Raw genomic sequence first — 19,430 nt, 5'->3', positions numbered from 1 at the left:
CTTAAATCAGGTAACCCAATCGTCTGTGAGATCATGACAAGGGTCTCACGACTATAAAAAGAACACCAAATGATTTCACCTTGTGGGTTTGGAATTATTTACCAACGATACCGGCGCGGGCAACTCGACTGAAAATCGATACCTGGAACGGTTCACTGCGGGAACTAGCTACCTATTATTGAACCCTGTGGTTCTACATTGGAGAGTCCAAATTTATGACCACTATCCATAACAAATGGGAGGTGAGACTTGATCCTGCAAGATGTTTCCCATCTACGTAGAAAGGACATTCGTGGCATCGAGGGCATTCTGGAAAGCTGTGTCCATGGTGGCGATGGAAGCAATAGCCTTATTGAGCGTACCGTCCTGAGCAGCCGAACTGGTAGCCAATGCGGCAGTGATTGCATTCAAGAGATTCTATCGTATTTGGTTAGATGAGAGCCCAACGGTTTGACTTCTCTTACTCACGTCGAAGGAGTTCTTGGTGCTCGCGATAAATGCATTGACAGGGATGGCAACCAGGGGGGAGCTGGAGAAAACGTTGCCCTTAGAACTGATTCCGTTCATCAGCACAGTCGTAGAATCGGCGAGCTGTGCGTTTGTAAGCCTAATATTCAATGTGTATTAGAACTGGCATTCTTACCTTGACGACAGCTGCGAGAAGCGGGTCGGTGGTGGCATGGGTGAGCGAGTCCGAGGAGGTGAATCCGGAGCCACTGAACAGCTGGCTACTGATCTGGACACCCTTCGTGAGGTCGGTGGCGAGTGTCTATTCTCGATTAGCTAGGTCATCGAGGCGGGTGTTTTTCTTATCATACATAGACCGGGCCATTTCCGCTCAGGAACGGGACCATGCTACCGGTAGAGATCTTGTCCACGGGGCCGAGCAGATTGGTGACGATCAAGGTGAGGTCTGAGAGACGGAGGGTGAGGGTAGGGGCAGGCACCAGGGCATTCGCCGTAGCAGCAGTGAGAGCAATGAGACCGATGGAGAAGCGCATTCTGGCGAGTGATTGGTAGTGGTGGGATATGGAGGTTATGAGTGTTTGCGGTTGTTGTGTTGAAGCTGTTGATTGAATTCTGAGGCTGTTGAGCGGGTGTTGAAGGTGATGAGTTGCAGGAGACTCTGAGCGAGGTAGTCAGGGTCTTTATACTCAGAGTCGACTCCCAAGAAATCACATCTATCACTTAAACCTCATCTTGGTCGAGTTGATTACATTAGTGATAGACTAGGCGATTCCCGCACGACTTCGTGTACACACCATCATGCATCGGGAGTTGACCCGTGAGATGGAATGTTTCTGAGCAGGCCAGATCGAGCGCCATGATCTAGAAAATGGAGTATATAGTTGCCAGTGGAATGGTTAGACTCCACTAGTGAGACTTTCCCGGTTCGTCAACTAAAATAAACTCGCAAGTGCAAGCTGGACCACACCGGCATTTAGTGCTCCGAGTAACCTTAAGCTCGGAAACATCCATCAAGATACCTCGATGTCTCAGATGCTTGACCTAATGGCGAAAATTATCTCAGTCACGACTAACCTCTCGTTCTTTTTTATGCCAGTAGTCCGATTTAGGCCTACTATTACAGCGTTTCCTCCTAATCCGGTAGTCGGTTCTCAAAAAAGGACTCGGCAATTTGGTAATCGAGATCGCGAGGTCCAGTGCCACTTAAACTCTATCTGATGATAGTTTATCTACCCGCCCGGCCCGCTTCTAGACCCATTGTCTAGACTAACAAAGAGGATCTTTCCCGATAGCCACTGTAGGGATGGGCCTTCATGGTGGTCATCTGACTGCTTGTGAGAGAGTGAAAATAATAGGATTGTCTAGCCATACAAGCCAGTCTAGCCTCGCCCATCATTTCATGAACAATAGCTAGCCCATTTCATAGTGTTGTTGAACCTGCTGTGCCGTTTTAGGAAATCTGTACCGAAATCTATGACTCAGGACAATAAGATACTCGAGACTAGGTGCAGTAGAGAATGAGGGGATGGCCAGTAATTCCGGAATATGAAGACGAAGGGCCAGTTGTTTCATTCGGTGACTTTGTGTGTGCCTTCGATCGCCTCACCACTCGGACTAGGTCGACTTGACCCGATTAATGTACTCCGAATTCGCATCCACAGCCCGGGACGATATTACCATAATATCTTCTCCGGTTTGCTGAGACATCCTTAGAGAAGAACATTCCAGGATATATACGCCAAGACAGAACATAAAATCTAGAACATAAATATCATCAATTGATGGAGTAATAACTGTAACTAACCTCTTATAGAAGTTTAGTTGCCGGGATGTATCAGTGCAGACTCCCGGGACTTCGACCGGCGCCACCTACCAGCGCCACTACGTTAGTGGAAGACACTGGAACAGGGTTGGGTAATAGAGTTGGGGACGATGGAAGACAGCTCGAATGGAATATCTAGCTTGACTCGGCATAGTATCCGCCTGCAAACGTTCTGAGTCAATCGACGTGCGCGTAGTTTGTCCGTCTCGGTCCCGGGTAGTGGGAGACTGAACCAGTGGCTGGAATGCATTTCCATTTGCGGGGCTTGCTCTTGAGAGCTGACCCTTTCAGCCCTGGAGAAGAGACACGGGGAGTTCTCGGGGCATTGGGTAGGGGTGGCTCCTGGATGCAGTGAAGTAAGTCACTGGTAATGCCGATGAACGACTCGTCAGGAGGAAAGATGGATGCGATAGACCAGATGAGAAAATAATGAAGCCGAAAACAAAAAGAAAAGCCAAAAGGTGTCAATTGACTGGTGACGGCAAAAAAAGTGTATCCGCGACAGAGACAAGATTCGAACTTGCGCGGCCGAAGCCAATGCATTGCGAGGATTCGAGTGCATCCCTTTAACCACTCAGGCACTCTGCCAGTTGCATTGGATGTTGGAGAGAGCGCTTGCAAATGAAAGATATATTCCTGTAGACACATTAATTGACGTTAGCGCATTCTTGGCCTACCCCTCCCCCGCTACGACACGTTGGCCATCACCTTCTCGCTTCTGTGTTACCATATTTACCGGATACTATAAAGAAAGCTAAAATTGCCCTTTGGATGTGTCATTATTTACATTTGTTCTTTTCGGATACTCTATATCTCTCGTCGTAGTCTACATCGATTGTTTGGCTATCATAGGAAAGGCTGGCTTCCGAAAAAGGAAAATACTTCACTGTGTTTGGCCAATCAGAGGCGAGTGCGACTGGTCAACCGGAGTGGGGCCGGTTGTTCGTGGGCTACAATTCGGGAGACGCTGAGTATCTACTTATCTGCTGTATTCCGAAGGCCAATTTAGTCGACGTAGTGACCGAAAACTAGCATATGAAGTTTCGCATGGTTGAACTGTATACTGGCAGGGCAACTGTGTTCTGAGGTTGCGTGATTTTACTTGCGCTTAATTTCCCCATGCCTCTGGCACACACCTAGTTTAGTTGAGGTATACTGAAAGTTTATGCAAACATCTTCATTATTTGAAGCAGCTTCCACGGAGTCTGTTATTGACGAAGCTAGGCGCGGGTGGACGGCAACCGATCCTAAATATAATTATCCATGGAAATAAGGAGCTGCCCATCCGGATAGTTAATCGTAATCAGATGTCGGTTCCGACAAGTGTGCAGGGTAGTCACACCCGTCGCGAAGCCACTTTACGGGTCGACATAGTCACGTGGCGACGCATCCGCTGACTAACACACGCGCGACGCGGGCTGGCTAGTGCCCCCCGACTGAATCACGATAACATCTAGGCAGGCTCAATGCTTTAGCTCCCCACGTTCAAACGTGAACGACAATTCAGATGTTTGAAACGATAGTAGCTGAAAGACGTACCGGCACCACACCGTCGGCTTCATGACTCGCAACAATCTCGCAGACCATCTGCCCTGGCTGTTGAACAACCTCGCTCTCCCGAAGCCTTCGACCCTCACGTTTCCCAGCGCCAGCGACGGTTCCCAGTCTGGTCCCTCCCAATCGCAATCCCACAGCTCAGACACACAAGAAGTCGGATCCGAAACGATAGTCGACCTCGAAGACGGGCCATTCCCTACCCATTCCGCGCCGGATAGATCAAATGGCTTGGGTCGGACAAGCACGGCCTTGCGGGATACGGACCAGGTGATACTAGTGGAAGACACCATGGCACGCCTCACGTCGAGTGTCAAATCGAAGAAACCCAGCCTCGTTTCCAAGCCGCAGCAACAGCTTCTTACCCCCGCGTCCACCAAGCATCGCTCGCTTCAACCTGACACTCAGGTGAAGCGTGACATCGGTAAGCATGAGACCCTGCCCATCTGCCCACTGAGCTCAGTCTGACCATCTACAGGTATCCGAAGTCCTCTACCGAGCCGAAAACATGAACCCACTCCGAAGAAACAGATCGCAACCTCTCGAGGCCACCGTGCAAGCAGCCTCGATTTCCCAGACCTCGACCCCAACGACCTAGAATGCATGGACTTGACCACCGACCCATTTCCATCATCTGATTCACTGCATTTCGGAGACGATATAAAATTATCGCATGATGATCCCGCGTCTCGGCCCGAGCTACCTGTGTCGGGCGGAAAGAAGAGGAAGAATAATGACATTAGCAAGGAGGAATTTGCAGATATGGATGATTTCCCCGATGTCTACGAACTCCTCGGAACCGACCCACCAATCTCCAGCCCAAGCCGGTCAATATCACGTCGGAAAGATGGCACCAACAGTGCTAGGGCACGTAGGATACGTGAACTTCCTGCCGAACCTACGTCCCCCAGCAGGAGACTTGGCCCTGTGGAAGAAGAAAATGATCTGCCTTCTCCATCAACAGAGGCTTTGATTCGGAAAGCCCAACTTGTCCGTGGAAGGACGCCCAATGGAGAAGATGCTGGTCCCTCCTCTTCTGCGAGTCGCAAGAAAGCAAGAAATTCCCCCACAGAGTCACCAGGCCCCGAAGCAGTACCTGTCCCGGACCAACCCTCGATACATCGACAATCAACAAGCCAGGATGATCTAGTAATTCCCGACTCTGACGAAGAGTTCATGACGCCACCCTCTCACAACAGTTCACTGGTTGTTCTGGGAACAACCACCACGAATGCCATCCAAAATGGGACAGTCACAAAGAGGGAAACCTTACCAGCGTTGGAAATTGTAAATGCCTTGAACTCCGACAGACAAAAATCCCCGACACGACCAACCGAACTGAAGACGGCAAGTTCCGACGACCAAGATGTCGGTGAAGACATGCCACAACAAGCTGCGGCGCCATCAAGTCAAACACCAAGAATTCTCGTCCGTCTGTGTGCCGATCCGGGTCTCCTGGCCAAGAGGGGCGATGCCGTCGACAAGTTGATCCAGCAGAATGGTAGAAACTTCTCGAGAGCGATCAGCGAACGTTGGCCGAAGGACAAGCGAAGCCATATCAAGTCGGAAAAGGAGCGGCTGTTGCGACAACAGAAAGCGATCAAGGACCTTTCTGGACCAACAGACTCTTATATGTTGCTTTGCAAAACTCGCGAAAGCCTAGTGAAACAAGTAGCCCAAGCGTACTCTGAGGGACTTGATACGGATGAGGATGAAACTCGGCTGGATGAGTTGACTGACGAAATTCAAGAGGTGGAGCAGTCTCTCCTTAAAGCTTTCGACGATGCTGGTCTAGACGAAGATGCTCTTTTGGAGAGCTCTCAACCCAGTTCTTGCTCGACTCCTGGCCAGGTCGTCGTGATGGGCACTCAACCACCACTTCAAAGTAACGTCAACATGTCGGCGCCATCAAGAGAACCCATGCCTGTGATCGATACAGGGTCACAAATTGTCCATCAAACACAACTCCCCGAAACATCTCAACGAAAACCCCGGAATGAAGCCATCCTCACAACCGAACTACCTCCAAGAATGAGCTTGATCTCACAAGACGAAGACGACCTGTCGTTCCTCCCTTTCCCAAGGGACTCTCAGAGGCCCTCAAAAGCCAACAGTCGACCACAACCAACAAAGAAAGCCCCTGTACATGTTGAGTTTGATGTGCCGGATGAAGGGTTTTCCGATACGGATGATTATGAGCTTCAACCCGCATCACGGCCTGTGACAAAGTTGGTGCCCGCGACTACTCGAAGAACCCCTCAAACCACCCGCCAACATCGTACTCGCGATGAGTTTAGCGACTTCAGTGACGACGAATATATGATTGCATTTGCACAAGACTATGAGACTCGCCAGTCACTTGGAGTTTCTTCTCAGGGCTCTAGAAGGGTCTTCAACGAGACATCAGGAAACGCTGCCGCCACAACGAGATCACGAAGCACCTCGAAGAGACAAGCTACCCCTGGGGTGGCAGAAGCAAGAATACCACCTGAACTCATGCGGCATTCGTGGTCTCCTGAGGTTCAGAGGATGCTGAAGGATCGCTTCAGAATGAGAGGATTTCGGCACAATCAGCTCGAAGCTATAAACGCCACACTGGGAGGTGAAGATGCGTTCATCCTCATGCCAACGGGTGGTGGCAAGTCCCTTTGCTACCAACTTCCTGCCGTGATCAAGACTGGCAAGACCCGAGGCGTTACTATTGTTGTATCTCCCTTGATCAGTCTGATGCAGGATCAAGTTGACCATATGAAAGCTTTGGGAATCCAGGCTGTTGCATTCAATGGGGAGTGTTCGGCCGAATACAAGAGGCAGGTGATGAGTGCCTTCAATGAGCGAAGCCCGGAGCACTTTGTTGAACTGCTCTATGTCACCCCAGAGATGGTGAGCAAAAACAATGCGTTCAATAACGGGATGATGACGTTGTATCGCAAAGGCAAGCTTGCCAGACTTGTCATTGACGAAGCACATTGTGTCAGTCAATGGGGCCATGATTTCCGACCTGATTACAAAACTTTGGGTCAGGTCCGGCTGAGGTATCCTGAAGTGCCGGTGATGGCTCTCACAGCTACTGCGACGCAGAATGTAATTGTCGACATCAGGCATAACCTAGGCATGCCTAACTGCAAAACCTTCTCACAGAGTTTCAACCGGCCGAACTTGTACTACGAGGTTCTTCCAAAGACATCCAACACCAACGCAACAGAGAGCATTGCGTCTCTCATCAGATCTAAATATTCCAACTTGAGTGGGATTGTCTACACCATTTCGAGAAAGCAGGCCGAGGACGTTGCGCAGAAGCTTACAAACCATGGCATCACGGCGCGGCACTATCATGCAGGTATCGACCCCCAGGAGAAGGTCGAAGTACAGACTTCGTGGCAAAAGGGGGACGTTAAAGTGGTGGTTGCCACCATTGCCTTTGGCATGGGAATCGACAAGCCAGATGTGAGATTTGTCGTGCATCACGGTCTTCCTAAGAGCTTAGAAGGGTACTATCAGGAGACGGGTCGTGCAGGCAGAGATGGCAAGCCGTCTGACTGCATTCTTTTCTATGGCAAAGGGGACATAAGGGTCCTGAAGAAATTGATTGCAGATGGTGATGGAAATGCTGAACAAAAGGAGCGACAGATGGTGATGCTGAATCGGGTTACTGCGTTTTGCGATAACAAGTCTGACTGCAGACGAACGGAGGTCCTCCGATACTTTGGTGAGGACTTCACGTCTGATCAATGCCAGAAATCGTGCGACAACTGCAAAGCGGGATTGACATTCGAGCAACAAGACTTCTCGGAATACGCTATCGCTGCTATCAAAGTAGTTCAACGACAGAGGCGGTTGACGCCGACGCAGTGCGCCGAAATCTTGTTGGGCACAAAGTACCCCCCCCAAGAGCAGCATCTGTCGGATGAATTCTATGGATCGGCGAAAGGGTTGAAGAAACACGAGCTTGTAAGAGTGATCGACAAGCTATCGGCGGAGAAGGCCTTTGACGAAGAGAATGTCGTTGGCAATTATGGGGTGGCGATCCAGTACCTGCAGCTTGGGCCGACGGCCAGACAGTTTCTCTTGCGACAGAGTAAGCTTATGCTCACCATTCAAGTGTCAGAAGACAAGGCTTCCAAATCGACCAAGGCCAAACCAAAGAAGGCCAGCAAGAAGTCAAAGGATCAGGATCTCCCGGCCGTCCCATCAACGTGGGTTTCTTCTCCTGTTGGTAGACGGAAAAAGAAGTCGCAAGTGGTTGATAGCGATGACGAGGAACTTGCTATGATGGCGAATGGGTATGTGAATGACAGGTTCGCCATGCCAGACGACCCGATGGATGACGATGAGGAGGCTTTTGACGAATTGCCCAAGCACCGACCAGCGAAGCCTCCGTCGAAGAGGCTGGGGCCTCCTATTTCAACCGATACTCGGCTCCAGGACTTGCCCGAAATCCATCAGGATATCATCCACGGGTTCGTCCTGGAGGCCAAGAAAATCGAGGAGAATATCCGCAACAGAAAAGAGCTGAGAAAACCCCTCTTCACGGACCGGGACTTCCAGGAAATGGCAATCCATTGGACGATTTCCCTGGACAAGATGAAGCGTATCCCTGGCATCGAGCCCGACAAGGTTAAGGAACACGGGCCCAGGATCCTGCTCATTCTGCGAAGGCACTACAACATGTACCAAGAAATCATGGGTGGCAATCCCACCGGCGGCCAAGGCCAAGAGGTCGTGGACCTGATAAGCTCAGAGGTCGAAATGGACGATGACTTGGACGACGAGGATGAAGGGGAAGATTCACACTATTTCAACAGCAATAACTCTGGATCCCAGCCAAATGTGCAAGCATGGCACGATAAACTTCAGGGCCTGAACAGCCAGCCGAGCCAGAGCAAGCCCAAATCCTCGTACGGCGGCCGAGGCGGCGGCAGAAAGGCATCGGGGAAGAAATGGCCCAAGAGGGCATCTGGTGGAGTGTCTAAGCGCAGGAGCGCTGGTGGTAGCCGCAAGGCGAGCAGCTCCTCCACGACATCGAGGGCAGCCAGCGTCGGGGCAAGGAAGATTGCCCGAAAGGCTGGCGGTGGCATCGGACTGATGCCCCTGTGAGAGCAGCAGCATTGGCCCTGGGCATCGCGAGTGAAACAACGATATTCATAGAAGGGTGGGAAAATGGATGACATCAATGAGGATGGCGTTTTCATGACATGACCGAAACTAAATACTCCCTAGTGGGGAGCATGTTCTTCGGGGAGTTCGACCTGGTCTGGTTTCGTTTCTGCATGGGTGGCGATTGGGAGCGGCTCTTTACTTAAAGGGGCACATGTCATACGAGCGAAGCATCCGATATAACTACGTCGAAGAGATTTCCCCTTCACCATGTACAGACAAAAGAAAACATTCAAAGCACGAGGTGTGATTATGTTGTGCATTGTGCCATCCTGGACTGGACTGTCGACATGATATTTTTCTACCTGGTACTCAAACAAAGCAGCATTATGGGTATGACGCTGCTAATTCAACTGCAACGAACCCTGCAGCTATTGCTCAAATTGTCCCGTCCAATCTTCCCTAATTACAACGCAGAATCTGTCCACCATTGGACAGAACATGGAAAATAAGACATAAAGGGATCCCCACGAATATGTGAAAAGATCCTCGGAAAGAAATAAGTCGGATTCAAGGCCACACTCCCTAGCCGTTCCTTAAACTCCGTTCGTCCGAAGCACTCTCCCTCGCCCGGTACGCCATGCTGTGTAAGCAAAATGGGTTTCCTTCAAAATTGGCGCGCCAAGCTCCTGTTGCTTTAAGCCGAGATATCTACATTCTGAAAAGGTGTTGATCAAGTCAAATCGTCAGAAAACGTGTAACATGAGTACAAGTGGAACCGCTTTCTCCTGGGGCGTTAGAGTGAGCGTAGAAGCAACCATGATGCTGCTCAAGAATAATGGGACATTGAAAAATCCCGTCAATGTCGCCATCGGGGTTTCAGATCCTTACTTTCAGGACTCATTTTTTGCATGGCTAGCCTGGCACCTGCGATAGCCTGAGGACTGGCCCGACCTGCTTCGCCCTTTGGTTGGGGAAGAAGACTGCTCCTCCGTGAGGACGAGGCCAGGGAACTAGCGGGCCTGCTTGGTCGCACTTCGGTTTTCGTGGTCGACGTCTTCGATGCCTGGAGCGAAGAGCGGCGACCAGAAGTGAGAGCATTCACAGCGGTCTGAGATGCTAGTCGCGGCTTGGCCAACGGTTGTTGGGCATATGGACCAGGGGATGAAAGACGCTCGCGGAATGAAAGCCGCGAGTGCCCTGTTCTAGTGGGCGTATCGTCAGCTCGCGGAGAAACCCGAGGTGATTCCGACGAGGCGCGGGCCATAGGGCTGCGTAGGGTTGGGAGCTTTGAGGCAGAACCAGGTGTGATGGAGCTGGTAGATCTTTGGGTCGCCGGACTCCTCTTGGCATAGGGGCTCGGTGTCGTGAGACTGAGGGGCTTGAAGTTATGGCCAGTGTCCACGTCAATCGTGTTGGACGAGCCGTTCCAGCGAGGCCGATTGCTCGCGATTGAAACTGGTCGCTTGAGCTGGCTTGCTGGGACGTTGTGGGATGATGATGAGCTGGCGACCGTCGACAGTCGAGAAAAGCCAGGTTTTCTACCTAGATGAGATGAAGGAGCGGGGAGTGATGAATGTCGTCGGTTCGAAGGAATGGGGCGAGCGTTGGAGCCGCCCGACGACCTGAGCTTAGGGGGTTTTGCAGTCGGAGTATGAGGGCCAAGTCCGAGGCTTGACATGATTACCGATGAGGGTGGCGAGCTCCCTGGAGTCTCACGACCGCTCTCCAAGGTGGATCTATCATTGGAAAGCATGCTTGAGATGGAGTCTCTAAGCTGTTGACCCTTTTCGGCTTGAATATCCTCGATCATGCTTTCGGCCTCTCTCATCTGGAACTTGAGAGAATCCCACCGCGCTTGCATGTCAGTATGCAACCGAAGGATTTCTCCATTCACTGTTAGCCGGTCACTGACGCCCTTGTCGATGATAGACAGGACCCGCTCAATGGCCGGGCCGTAGTGTGTTTTCTTGGCCTCGTAACTCTCCAGCTTCTTCAACATGGCAGGTTGGTTCGTCAAGTGCAGCCCGGAATCGACAGCTTCCTTGAGCTTGTGCAACGAGCGCTCGACCGATTCGTGCATCTTCTGGGCTTGACGCCCTGCACCGCGGAATACAATGACCCATCGGTCTTCACCAAGCTCCTTGCGTAGGGACTCGGCATCCTTCTCCAGCTTCTTGTAGCTGTAGTCGAGGCTGTCGTGGCGCATTTTCAGCTCCTCGCAGGCCGTGGGGAAGGATTGCTCCGCTCGGTTCTCAAAGACGGACAGGCGCATTGGCAAAAAGTCGAGGGAGGCCCTGAGAGGCTGCATGCGGGCGAAGAGCGCGAGGAGGCTGGAATCGTCCTGTGAAAGGGTCGGCGTGCCCGGGGAGATGGGGCTCACTGGGAACGCTGGTGGCAGGCTGAAGCGGCTACCTGCTTGAAGGCGGGCAGCCTGGGGAGGCGTTTCCTCGACAATAGTTTCCAGATCACCAATGTCAACACCATCGCCGTTGGCAGCAGCCATGAGGCTCTTGTGCCGTCGCTCTTCCATCTCGAAGACGAGCCTACTGAGCTCATCCATCTCGCCTTGTATGTCGCCGAGGACGCTGTTCCACAGTTCCTCCCACTCCATGGCGATTTCAACCTGACCCCTGACAATGTGGAGGGTTAGTCGAATCTTGTCCCACTCTCTGATGACAGATTCCATCTGGGCAACAGCTTGATTCAGATCGGCCAGGGGGACGTTGGCAATGTCTTCTCGGCTCTGCAGCTGTTCGATGGCACCGACATAGGCGTTGACGAGCTCCTCGAAGCGGGTAATGGCATTTTCCACCTCGGCTAGTCCCTCCCGGCCCCCGGCAGCAGCCCATTCGACATCGTCTTCGCTATCGAGTCCGTCGACCACTTCGGAGGCTTTGTATATCCAACTTCGGATCTGATCGGCAGCGTTGATAAGGGCTTTGGCAGCGATTTGAGCAGTTGGGATGGCTGTGACCTGGCTGGATAGCGAGTCGGCATCAGGCAGCTGCAGCGATGTGAGCTGAGCTAGTTGATTCGCGAAAGACACACGCGACAAGGTGTAGATGGAGCCCGGACGGTTGTGACCGGGTGTGAAGTATGAATTGAGGCTTGGAGTATAGTCGGTCGGAGGCGTGGTCGGCACAGGGGTAGCACCAATAGGAGGAGTATCTTTGGGAGGAGGCGGCGGTGGGAGGGCGCTCTCTTCGGGAGTAGGGGGGCCGGTGGTTCGCTCGATGTGCTCGCGACGGGTATCGAGGGTGACCTTGGTCCCATTGCCGTTGGTATGGTCAGGGAGGCGGTACTTGAACGTGTCCATGTCCAAGGGCTCAGGGGTGTTGATCTCGGGCAGCAGATTGGCGGTGGGCGGGTCGTCGTCGGTGTCGGGCGGCGAGGATAGGTCGAGCTCGGCGGCGGCCTTGGGGGACAAGTAGATGCCCTTCCAGGGGCGACCGCGCCGGGCGATGACCGACCTGAGGGATCCCGCCTGGTGTTTTTCGTCTAGTTGGCGGAGCTGGTCTTCGTCGAGGCGACCTATGTGGTCGTACTGCGGCGCGGACGAAGGCGGAGAAGATTTTGGGACGGTACCGAAGCCGAGAGCTTTGAGGCGGGCAGCTAAGCCAGGGGATGGTTTTCGGATGGCGGAAGGAGGTCCGGGTGAAGAGGGTTGAGAGACGTTGGCGATGGAAGTCGTAGCCGTCGTAGGGTTGGAAGCAGCTGATGTAGTGGGAGTAGGAGTTGCGGTAGAATCAGCAGAGGGAGTAGTCATTAAATTTGTCGCGGCGGATGTGGTAGAGGATGAGTTGGAATTTGGTTCCGGGGCGTGGGTGGAGGTGGGATCAGTCGAGCCGGGGGTGAAGGGCAGGTGAGATAGTTGGCTGGGAGCGTCTGCGAATTTTAGAAGGCGGGCAGCAGGCGCATCATGGTCCTGGTCGCGTTGGTGGAGGCCGTAGCTCAGGGCCCCGTCAACGCCGACAGCAGCAGCTCCAGAGTCGACAGCAGTGTCAGTGCTGGCACAGGGAGTCTTGGGGATAGACGGATCCTCCAAGTCGCCTGCTGGGTTGGTATCTGAAGCCGCAACAGGATCGACGGCAGTCGTCGTGGTTGGGTGACCGGTACTCATTTAATCGCGAGGGGCGACCCCCTACGGCAGAAACAGAGGACGAGAGCACCAGACCAGGTTTGGGTCCCAGGCGGGTAGACAGGCGGATGGACTGTCGCGTCAAGGACTGGGAAGAGTTGAACGAACAGCTGGATGCGAGAAAAAGGAGGCCTTGGGCTAGGACGCGGAGTCGCGGGGGGGGAATGGCTGGTCTCGGTATAGGCTGCTGTCGCCTTCTCACTGATTGCGTCTGTCTGTGGCTCTCTTGCCGGGTCAAATGGCTTCGACTTACGGTCCGGGGCGCGCAGAGAACCCAAGAACAAATAAGCCAGTGCAGAACAGGGTCGATGCTGGGGCCCAAAAAGTGCCGGGGGAAGCAGGCAGGGACTGACTGGAGGTGACAGGCCAGGATAGGTTGGTTGGGATGGGATTCGGAATGTGGGATGGGAGAGATGGGGACAGTTAAGACGAGTGGCCTGAGCAGTGCGGCTGTCAGGAGGGTGGAGATGGGCTGAGGGCCACTGGGTTCGAAATGCAGCGGTGTCTCCCACTGCGATTGGAGACTGGAGGCCCCCGTTCAAGACCCAGCAGGCGCCTGCAGGAGGATCGGCTGCTAGATGATGTGCAATGATGCGCTGTCCAGCGGCGGCGTCGGGTAGTCGCTGGACTAAGGTAGGCTACCCGTCCAGGTACAGCGGGCTCGTAGAGGCAGGCGAGCAGGCAGACGGCAGTCAAGGTTCCCGAGCGTCAAGGAACGCGGATAGCGATAGGTGCGGGAACCCTAGGTTCGGTCTAAGAGGGGAAAGAGAGTTCTGCGCAGGGATGGAAGCTGCAGATAGGAGAAGCGGTTGAGTGTGATGTGATTCTGGTGGGTGCGAGTTGTCGTCGGTACACGGAGTTTTGGATGGTGAATGCCGCGGCCTCATCTGATGGTCATGGGTGTCCGTGTCGTCTGGTCCGTTGGTGGACGGGAGAAAAATTATTATGTAGGGGGAGGGGAGGGGGGTGCGCCGAAGGAGAAAGTGGACGGAATGTAAGTAACAGGACACCCAAGGATGGGCGGAAGAATGAAGTATAAAAAAGGGAGGATGAGGAGAGAAGAAGAAGAAGAATGATGGGATGGCGGATAGAGGGAAGGGGAAAAAAATTGGGAGGGTTAGGTTAGGGACCTGGGAGGGAAGGTACGGTACTCGCAAGGGACGGATTAAGGCAGGTTGGGGACCTTGGGTTGGGTTGGCCGGATACCTCAAATAAGGTGCAATGTAATGTCGAGTAAAAAATGTACTACCACCTACGTGCGACGGGGCCACAATGAACGAACAGGCCGACGACACTTTGAAACGCGACAGGTGATACGAGCGAGGTCTTGGGATGAGAAATCACTGGCCAGCAACGGTATCCAAGCAGGTTGATGGCGGCCCTCTCAAGACGAAGAATTGGGCAACATCAAGGAGGGGAACTGTTGGCGGCACACCGAAGAGCCTCCCTTCTTTTTGGTAGGTACTTATCTGTTGAGACGGAGACAAGTTTGCTGCGAGGGGGTTCGCCCTCGGCCCAAGCGTACGTATGACGGCGTATTGAGCATGTCGATGAGACATCTATGTAAGTACTCAGACGGGAGCAACACTGACTGGCGCCACCAAAAAGGCAAAGAATGACCAAAAAGGTCAAATAATGAATCGTCGAACTACCCATTCTGTCCATCGCCACCTTTGTCACTCTCGTCTCCCGTCTCCCGTCTCCCGTCTCCCGTTGGTCTTGCGCCGCCCTGGACCCGTCTTGGGATTGTCGGATTGACAGCCCTGCCGTGGGATTAATTGGATGGCCTCCCACCTCCCCCTGCCAGACTCTTTCTACCCCCCTGCCCGCCAGCCAAGCCGGCTTCAATCTACATCAAGTGATTGTCATCCGCCTGCTGCGACTAGTTTGGCTCTGTCCGGGCAACAAGGCCTTTGGCGGCGTCGAGTCGCCGAACCTTCGTTTCGTCTCTCCTGGCGAGATGGAGGGGGTACGAAAACTCCATGCTCTCCAGTTCTCCAGTCCTCCACGCCGCCCATCTCCCTTGTCTCAAGCATGTCAGTCACCCGACATTCAGTCGCGTCTCGGAGAATAATATCAGTATTGGGAAACATGCGCAGCGGATAATTGATACTAGTTGGAACACTCGCCCAAACACGCACACGCGCATCACCAGGGAAGCTCCCGGCATCGACTCGGAGGCCAATGCAGGCAGGGGACGTTGGACATGGGGACTTGTTGGAGAGATTGCAGCTAAGAAGGCCGGAGCCGTCCCGGGAGGTCCCGTCTACCTACAACTCCACATGGATGCGTCTACTCCGATGCAGTATCCAATACTTCGTATGTATGTAATTGCTCAACGACACCCCGGACGGCGACTAGGGGCCCTGACATCGCCGTTGCTCGACGTGATTTCGAGAATCTTTTTATGGGCGGGGGAGCAAGGGGGCACCGCTTCGTCCAGATGAAAGCGACGGGACATCACAGAGCCCAGTCGCCAGTTGCCAGGGGGGCGGATGGAAAATCGCATTTGCTCGTCATCACGGGCCCTGTCCTGGCCTGGCGGGGTCGGTTCCTGAAGCTCTTTGGGGCTTCCAGAGGTGTCATGGGGCCGCGGACAGAAGCAAGGTTGCCCGGCACGTCTCAATTAGACACTGGCCGGCTGGATGTTGTAATATGCACGGGCGGTACGCAGTCATGATGATGTATGCCGGGTGCTCGGCCGCTGTGCGTGCACACGCAGAATTGGATCGCTTGACTCCAGCAAACCCCAAGAGGTGCGTAGCAGGTGAACGGACAATGCATAAGGAGTGTTGGTAGGATAAGTGTAACATGTGGGCGTCTTCGGAAATAGGGAACCAGGCACTCTGTGGTGTTGGCCATGTCATGTCTCGCAGAACGCATGCATCTCATGCACGTCGAGACAGAGTGTGCAAGATGAATAGACTAACGCATCGGTCACCTGCAACCCCCGAATCTTTAGCGGCAACCTTGCCGAGGTGATATATCTGATGTGTATTATACCTGCCAGAATAAAGAATGCCGCCTGGATTGCTCGGACGGCAGATTGGCTCGATGAGGAACCGGCTTACTTGCAGCACGCATGTACAGGATGCGTAGTCCCTCTACGTACATCCGACGTGGTGTATCGATCCAGCAGACATTGGCTTCGCCCAAACCCCGGACGTGGCGTGCTGCAGCGCCATGCTCTCGAACCCGGTCGCTCCCCAGTCCCCAGCCAACGGCCTGAGGAATTCCAGCCGGGCCTTGCTCGGATCCGGGGGACAGGTTGAGGCTGATGACGATGCGGATGGTGGCCAATTGACTGGCGGACGGATAGCAGTGGCCAAAGCTGCAACTACCAGCACGGTAACGCCGAAGAATAGCGGAGCCAGGACGTTGGCGAGGTAGGGCAATGGACAATCTGGCTCGATCGAGGGGAGCAGGTCTCAGTACGTGGGTTTCAAACACCAAGTAACTTATCGGCCATGGCTGCCGGCAATTGATGGCAGTCCATGGCAACGGGAGGGAACAGAGACAGAGGGGGCCTGCAGGTCCCGGCCTTAGCCTTATGGCTGCACTAAGAGGCAGCCATGAACAGCCCTGTAGGGGGGATCTGGCGGGCGGGAGAGGGAAGCGGAAGGGAATTCCAATCAATCTGGAGGAAATTAGAGAGCAACACGCAAAAGAGGTTGCCCTGGGATACATATGACACCGACGACCCATGGGAGCAGATAGCCCGCGCCGCGTGCATTGTGACGAACGCCAGGGTCGTACTGCGTAGTACTCTGTAATAAAGGTGTCCATTTTCCGGGTCAGGCAGTTCCTGGGAGGCTGATTGCTGTCATCCATTCGTGTTCTCTCTTGTTCTTCGAGTACTACTATCAAACTAAAAAACTACCTAGGCCCTTCGGTCCCTTCGTTCTCCTCCACCCTTGGCTGTCTGGCCTTTTGCCTCATCTCTGTTTCTTCTTTTGTTTTAGTGAGCAGGCATAATTGTCATCCATCCTCGCCCCTTTTTCCTTTCGTTTTGTCTGCACCTACTTTCTTTTATTGCTCCGGCATCCACCCCCAAAAACACGCAACAGTCTCCGGAACAACATCTTCCTTACCTTTGCCACCAACTCCAACCCATTGTGCACTAATTAGCATCACGTTAAACTTGAACTGGGTACCTACTTAATTGGTAATTGGTAATTGGTAATTGTCGTGCCGGGGCCTCACGCGTTGACCAGGACCCCCGCCAGAAGAAGGACGCGCCGACGCAATCTCCTACGGGGCCCTTGCCGGCCTGTCCCGCCAACCAATCCGCCAGTCCACCAATTCCGTCTCCCAGCGCGCCGACCGGCCTAAAGCCAAACCGTCGCCCCATCACCAAACCCCTGGAATTAATCCCGACTGCCCCTTCGATCGCCCTTCTGCCTCGCACTTCCAAGCCCGCCGTTCCCTGGATCGAACTTCTGCCGCCGTTGTTCCTTGCTACCCACTCTCGCTCACAATCGAAATCGAAAACCGCAGTCGCTACTCCGTGCTGCGCAGCTTGATCGTCCCGCCAAGTTCACTTGATCGCCGCCTGTTTCCGTGTAAGTGCCGCGTCCCACAACTGGCGACGACGCATTACCAGTCCGCCGCCGCCAGATCCGCACCGCACCGCACCGCACCGCATCACCGAGGGGTCACGAGCCAGCAAGAACCCGCCGTGTCTAGGCAACGTTCCGACGAGACGAGGACATGACCGATTCCATCATGGCTACTCCCAACCAGCAGCCCTCCTTCCGATGTGACTCGCCTCCTCCGGACACGCTCCCTACTCCCGCCATCGGCGCCTGTCCTGAGCTCTCCCGCTGTGTCTCAACCACCTCGTCCTGGTCTCACGGCTCCAGCAATGATGCCACGTCTCGCGACTCCCTGGGCAGTCAGGCCCTCCACCGCCACTCCTCTGCCACCTTTCCGTCCCGTCGCGTTGAGCTCCCGCCCAACCCTCGCCACTCTAGTTACAGCCTCGATGGCAGAACCCGCCGCCGTGGATACATGCGGCCCCAGGGCACTGACTTCGCCGCCAGTGCCCGGTCGCGTGAGAGCGTCATGAGCCTCGGAAGTATTGCACATTTGCAGTACTACTTTGCTCGGACTGGCCTCCTTGATGGCAAGGGTGGACAGTTGGCTCGCAAGAAGCAGAAACAGAGGGGCGCCTTGGATCTCTCTGCTTTGGACACTTCTGGTGCCACACCAAAGATCGTCGGCTCTGACTACGACTCCACCTATGCCTCTACGGGGAGCAGCCCTGACTTCGGCGCTCAAGGATTCGGGGTCGGCGGCATCGTGGAATCACCCGTCGAGGACATGAATGATTATTACGACGACTTTCCAGAGACGGATTCCAGCATGCTGCCTCCTACTGTGAGCACATACCACCACAGGGAACAGCCAATTGTTAAGCCACCATCCATGCTGGAGCTCAAGGCAGAACTTGAGCAATGCCTGCACGATGCATCTGCCGCGTTGGGCGAAGCCAAGCAGCAGAAGGAGGGCACCTATAAACCCTCGGACACTCCTCGATTCCCCAACATGCCCGAGGCAAACACCCAAGGATGGTTTGAACTCCAGGGTATGAATATCCTCGATGTTGTCACCCTTGCCATCCGGGCAGCCAAGATTTACTACACGGCGCACGACCTTCCCGACCGGCTGGACGCGATCAAATCTGAGAAGCAGATCCGAGCTGATCTTTTGGCTGTCATGGAGGTTCTGAAGCAGATGGCGACGCGCAATTTCAAAGACGGTATGAAGGAAGAAGAGATCAAGACAATGGTCTCCTGGATTGAGAGCGTGTTTGACATCCTGAAGCAAGAGCAGGAGATTGAGGACGCAGAGAGTGCGGAGAGAGAGACTTGGGAATGGCTGCACGGCGACTGGACCGGCCGAGAGCTGGAGCGTGAACGGGCATTCCTCATGTCAATGGACCCGGATGCCGAACCGCTTCCCGAGTGGACTCCGGTCTCCGAGGCGGCTGAGATTCCGACACCATTTCTCCAGACCTTCCAGAATGGTCTGCGTCTAGTGAAGCTTCATAATGCCGTGGTCAAGAAGTCACGACGGCGTTTCGGCACCATCCCGACTTTCCACACCGACACCCAGAAGCCCTACCGGTCCGCCGACAACCTGCGCTACTGGGCCAAGGCAGCCGAGCTGCGATTCGAGGTTTTTCTCACTGTTGATGCCCTCGGAATCGTCTACAACAGCGGCCCCCAGGCCTGGATAGACTTCGAGGCGGCCCTCCTCAAATGGTGTCACGACGTGCGCGAGGAGATCACCAGAGAACTAGAGAAGTGAAGTCACCAACCATGCCTCTTTCGAGGAGAGCGGCTT

General features: G+C 54.0%; 5 protein-coding genes and 1 non-coding gene across 6 annotated transcripts; 3 read left to right on the top strand and 3 right to left on the bottom strand.

Annotated features, from left to right (window-relative positions):
* Positions 1-273: 273 nt before the first annotated feature.
* Positions 274-1,001, bottom strand: BGZ61DRAFT_525370 (uncharacterized protein; the record flags this gene model as incomplete). Its single annotated transcript, XM_046252747.1, has 4 exons — positions 274-417; positions 469-591; positions 644-769; positions 819-1,001. The coding sequence occupies 4 exons, from the start codon at positions 999-1,001 to the stop codon at positions 274-276; spliced, it is 576 nt and encodes a 191-aa protein (XP_046111990.1).
* A 1,788-nt stretch (positions 1,002-2,789) lies between these two features.
* BGZ61DRAFT_t6 lies at positions 2,790-2,878 on the bottom strand. Its single transcript has one exon. It is a non-coding gene; the product is annotated as a tRNA-Ser (tRNA).
* Positions 2,879-3,768: 890 nt separating this feature from the next.
* BGZ61DRAFT_377933 (uncharacterized protein) lies at positions 3,769-9,247 on the top strand. Its single transcript, XM_046242582.1, has 2 exons — positions 3,769-4,268; positions 4,323-9,247. Exons 1-2 carry the CDS (start codon positions 3,851-3,853, stop codon positions 8,939-8,941), a joined length of 5,037 nt encoding a protein of 1,678 aa, XP_046111989.1. The 5' UTR covers positions 3,769-3,850; the 3' UTR covers positions 8,942-9,247.
* A 285-nt stretch (positions 9,248-9,532) lies between these two features.
* On the bottom strand, positions 9,533-13,419 carry BGZ61DRAFT_10661 (cortical protein KAR9-domain-containing protein). The gene has a single exon (XM_046236885.1). The coding sequence runs from the start codon at positions 13,062-13,064 to the stop codon at positions 9,801-9,803; it is 3,264 nt and encodes a 1,087-aa protein (XP_046111988.1). The 5' UTR covers positions 13,065-13,419; the 3' UTR covers positions 9,533-9,800.
* Positions 13,420-14,748: 1,329 nt separating this feature from the next.
* BGZ61DRAFT_511848 (uncharacterized protein) lies at positions 14,749-16,472 on the top strand (the record flags this gene model as incomplete). Its single annotated transcript, XM_046252136.1, has 4 exons — positions 14,749-15,051; positions 15,084-15,405; positions 15,444-15,748; positions 16,222-16,472. The coding sequence occupies exons 1-4, from the start codon at positions 14,865-14,867 to the stop codon at positions 16,470-16,472; spliced, it is 1,065 nt and encodes a 354-aa protein (XP_046111987.1). The 5' UTR covers positions 14,749-14,864.
* A 1,335-nt stretch (positions 16,473-17,807) lies between these two features.
* Positions 17,808-19,394, top strand: BGZ61DRAFT_470668 (uncharacterized protein; the record flags this gene model as incomplete). The annotated part of the gene is made up of 1 exon (XM_046248112.1): positions 17,808-19,394. The coding sequence occupies one exon, from the start codon at positions 17,808-17,810 to the stop codon at positions 19,392-19,394; it is 1,587 nt and encodes a 528-aa protein (XP_046111986.1).
* Between the last annotated feature and the right edge of the window lie 36 nt (positions 19,395-19,430).

Source organism: Ilyonectria robusta (assembly GCF_021365365.1).
Source record: "Ilyonectria robusta strain PMI_751 chromosome Unknown BGZ61scaffold_1, whole genome shotgun sequence".
Classification (NCBI taxonomy): Eukaryota; Fungi; Ascomycota; class Sordariomycetes; order Hypocreales; family Nectriaceae; genus Ilyonectria; species Ilyonectria robusta.
This window is presented reverse-complemented; position numbering and strand designations above follow the sequence as displayed.

Excerpts from the sequence above, each read along its gene's own strand:
- BGZ61DRAFT_377933 (XM_046242582.1), top strand. The coding sequence starts at position 3,851 with ATGACTCGCAACAATCTCGCAGACCATCTGCCCTGGCTGTTGAACAAC. Across the intron at positions 4,269-4,322 it reads TCAGGTGAAGCGTGACATCG|GTATCCGAAGTCCTCTACCG; the intron begins GTAAGCATGAGA and ends GACCATCTACAG.
- BGZ61DRAFT_10661 (XM_046236885.1), bottom strand. The coding sequence starts at position 13,064 with ATGAGTACCGGTCACCCAACCACGACGACTGCCGTCGATCCTGTTGCG.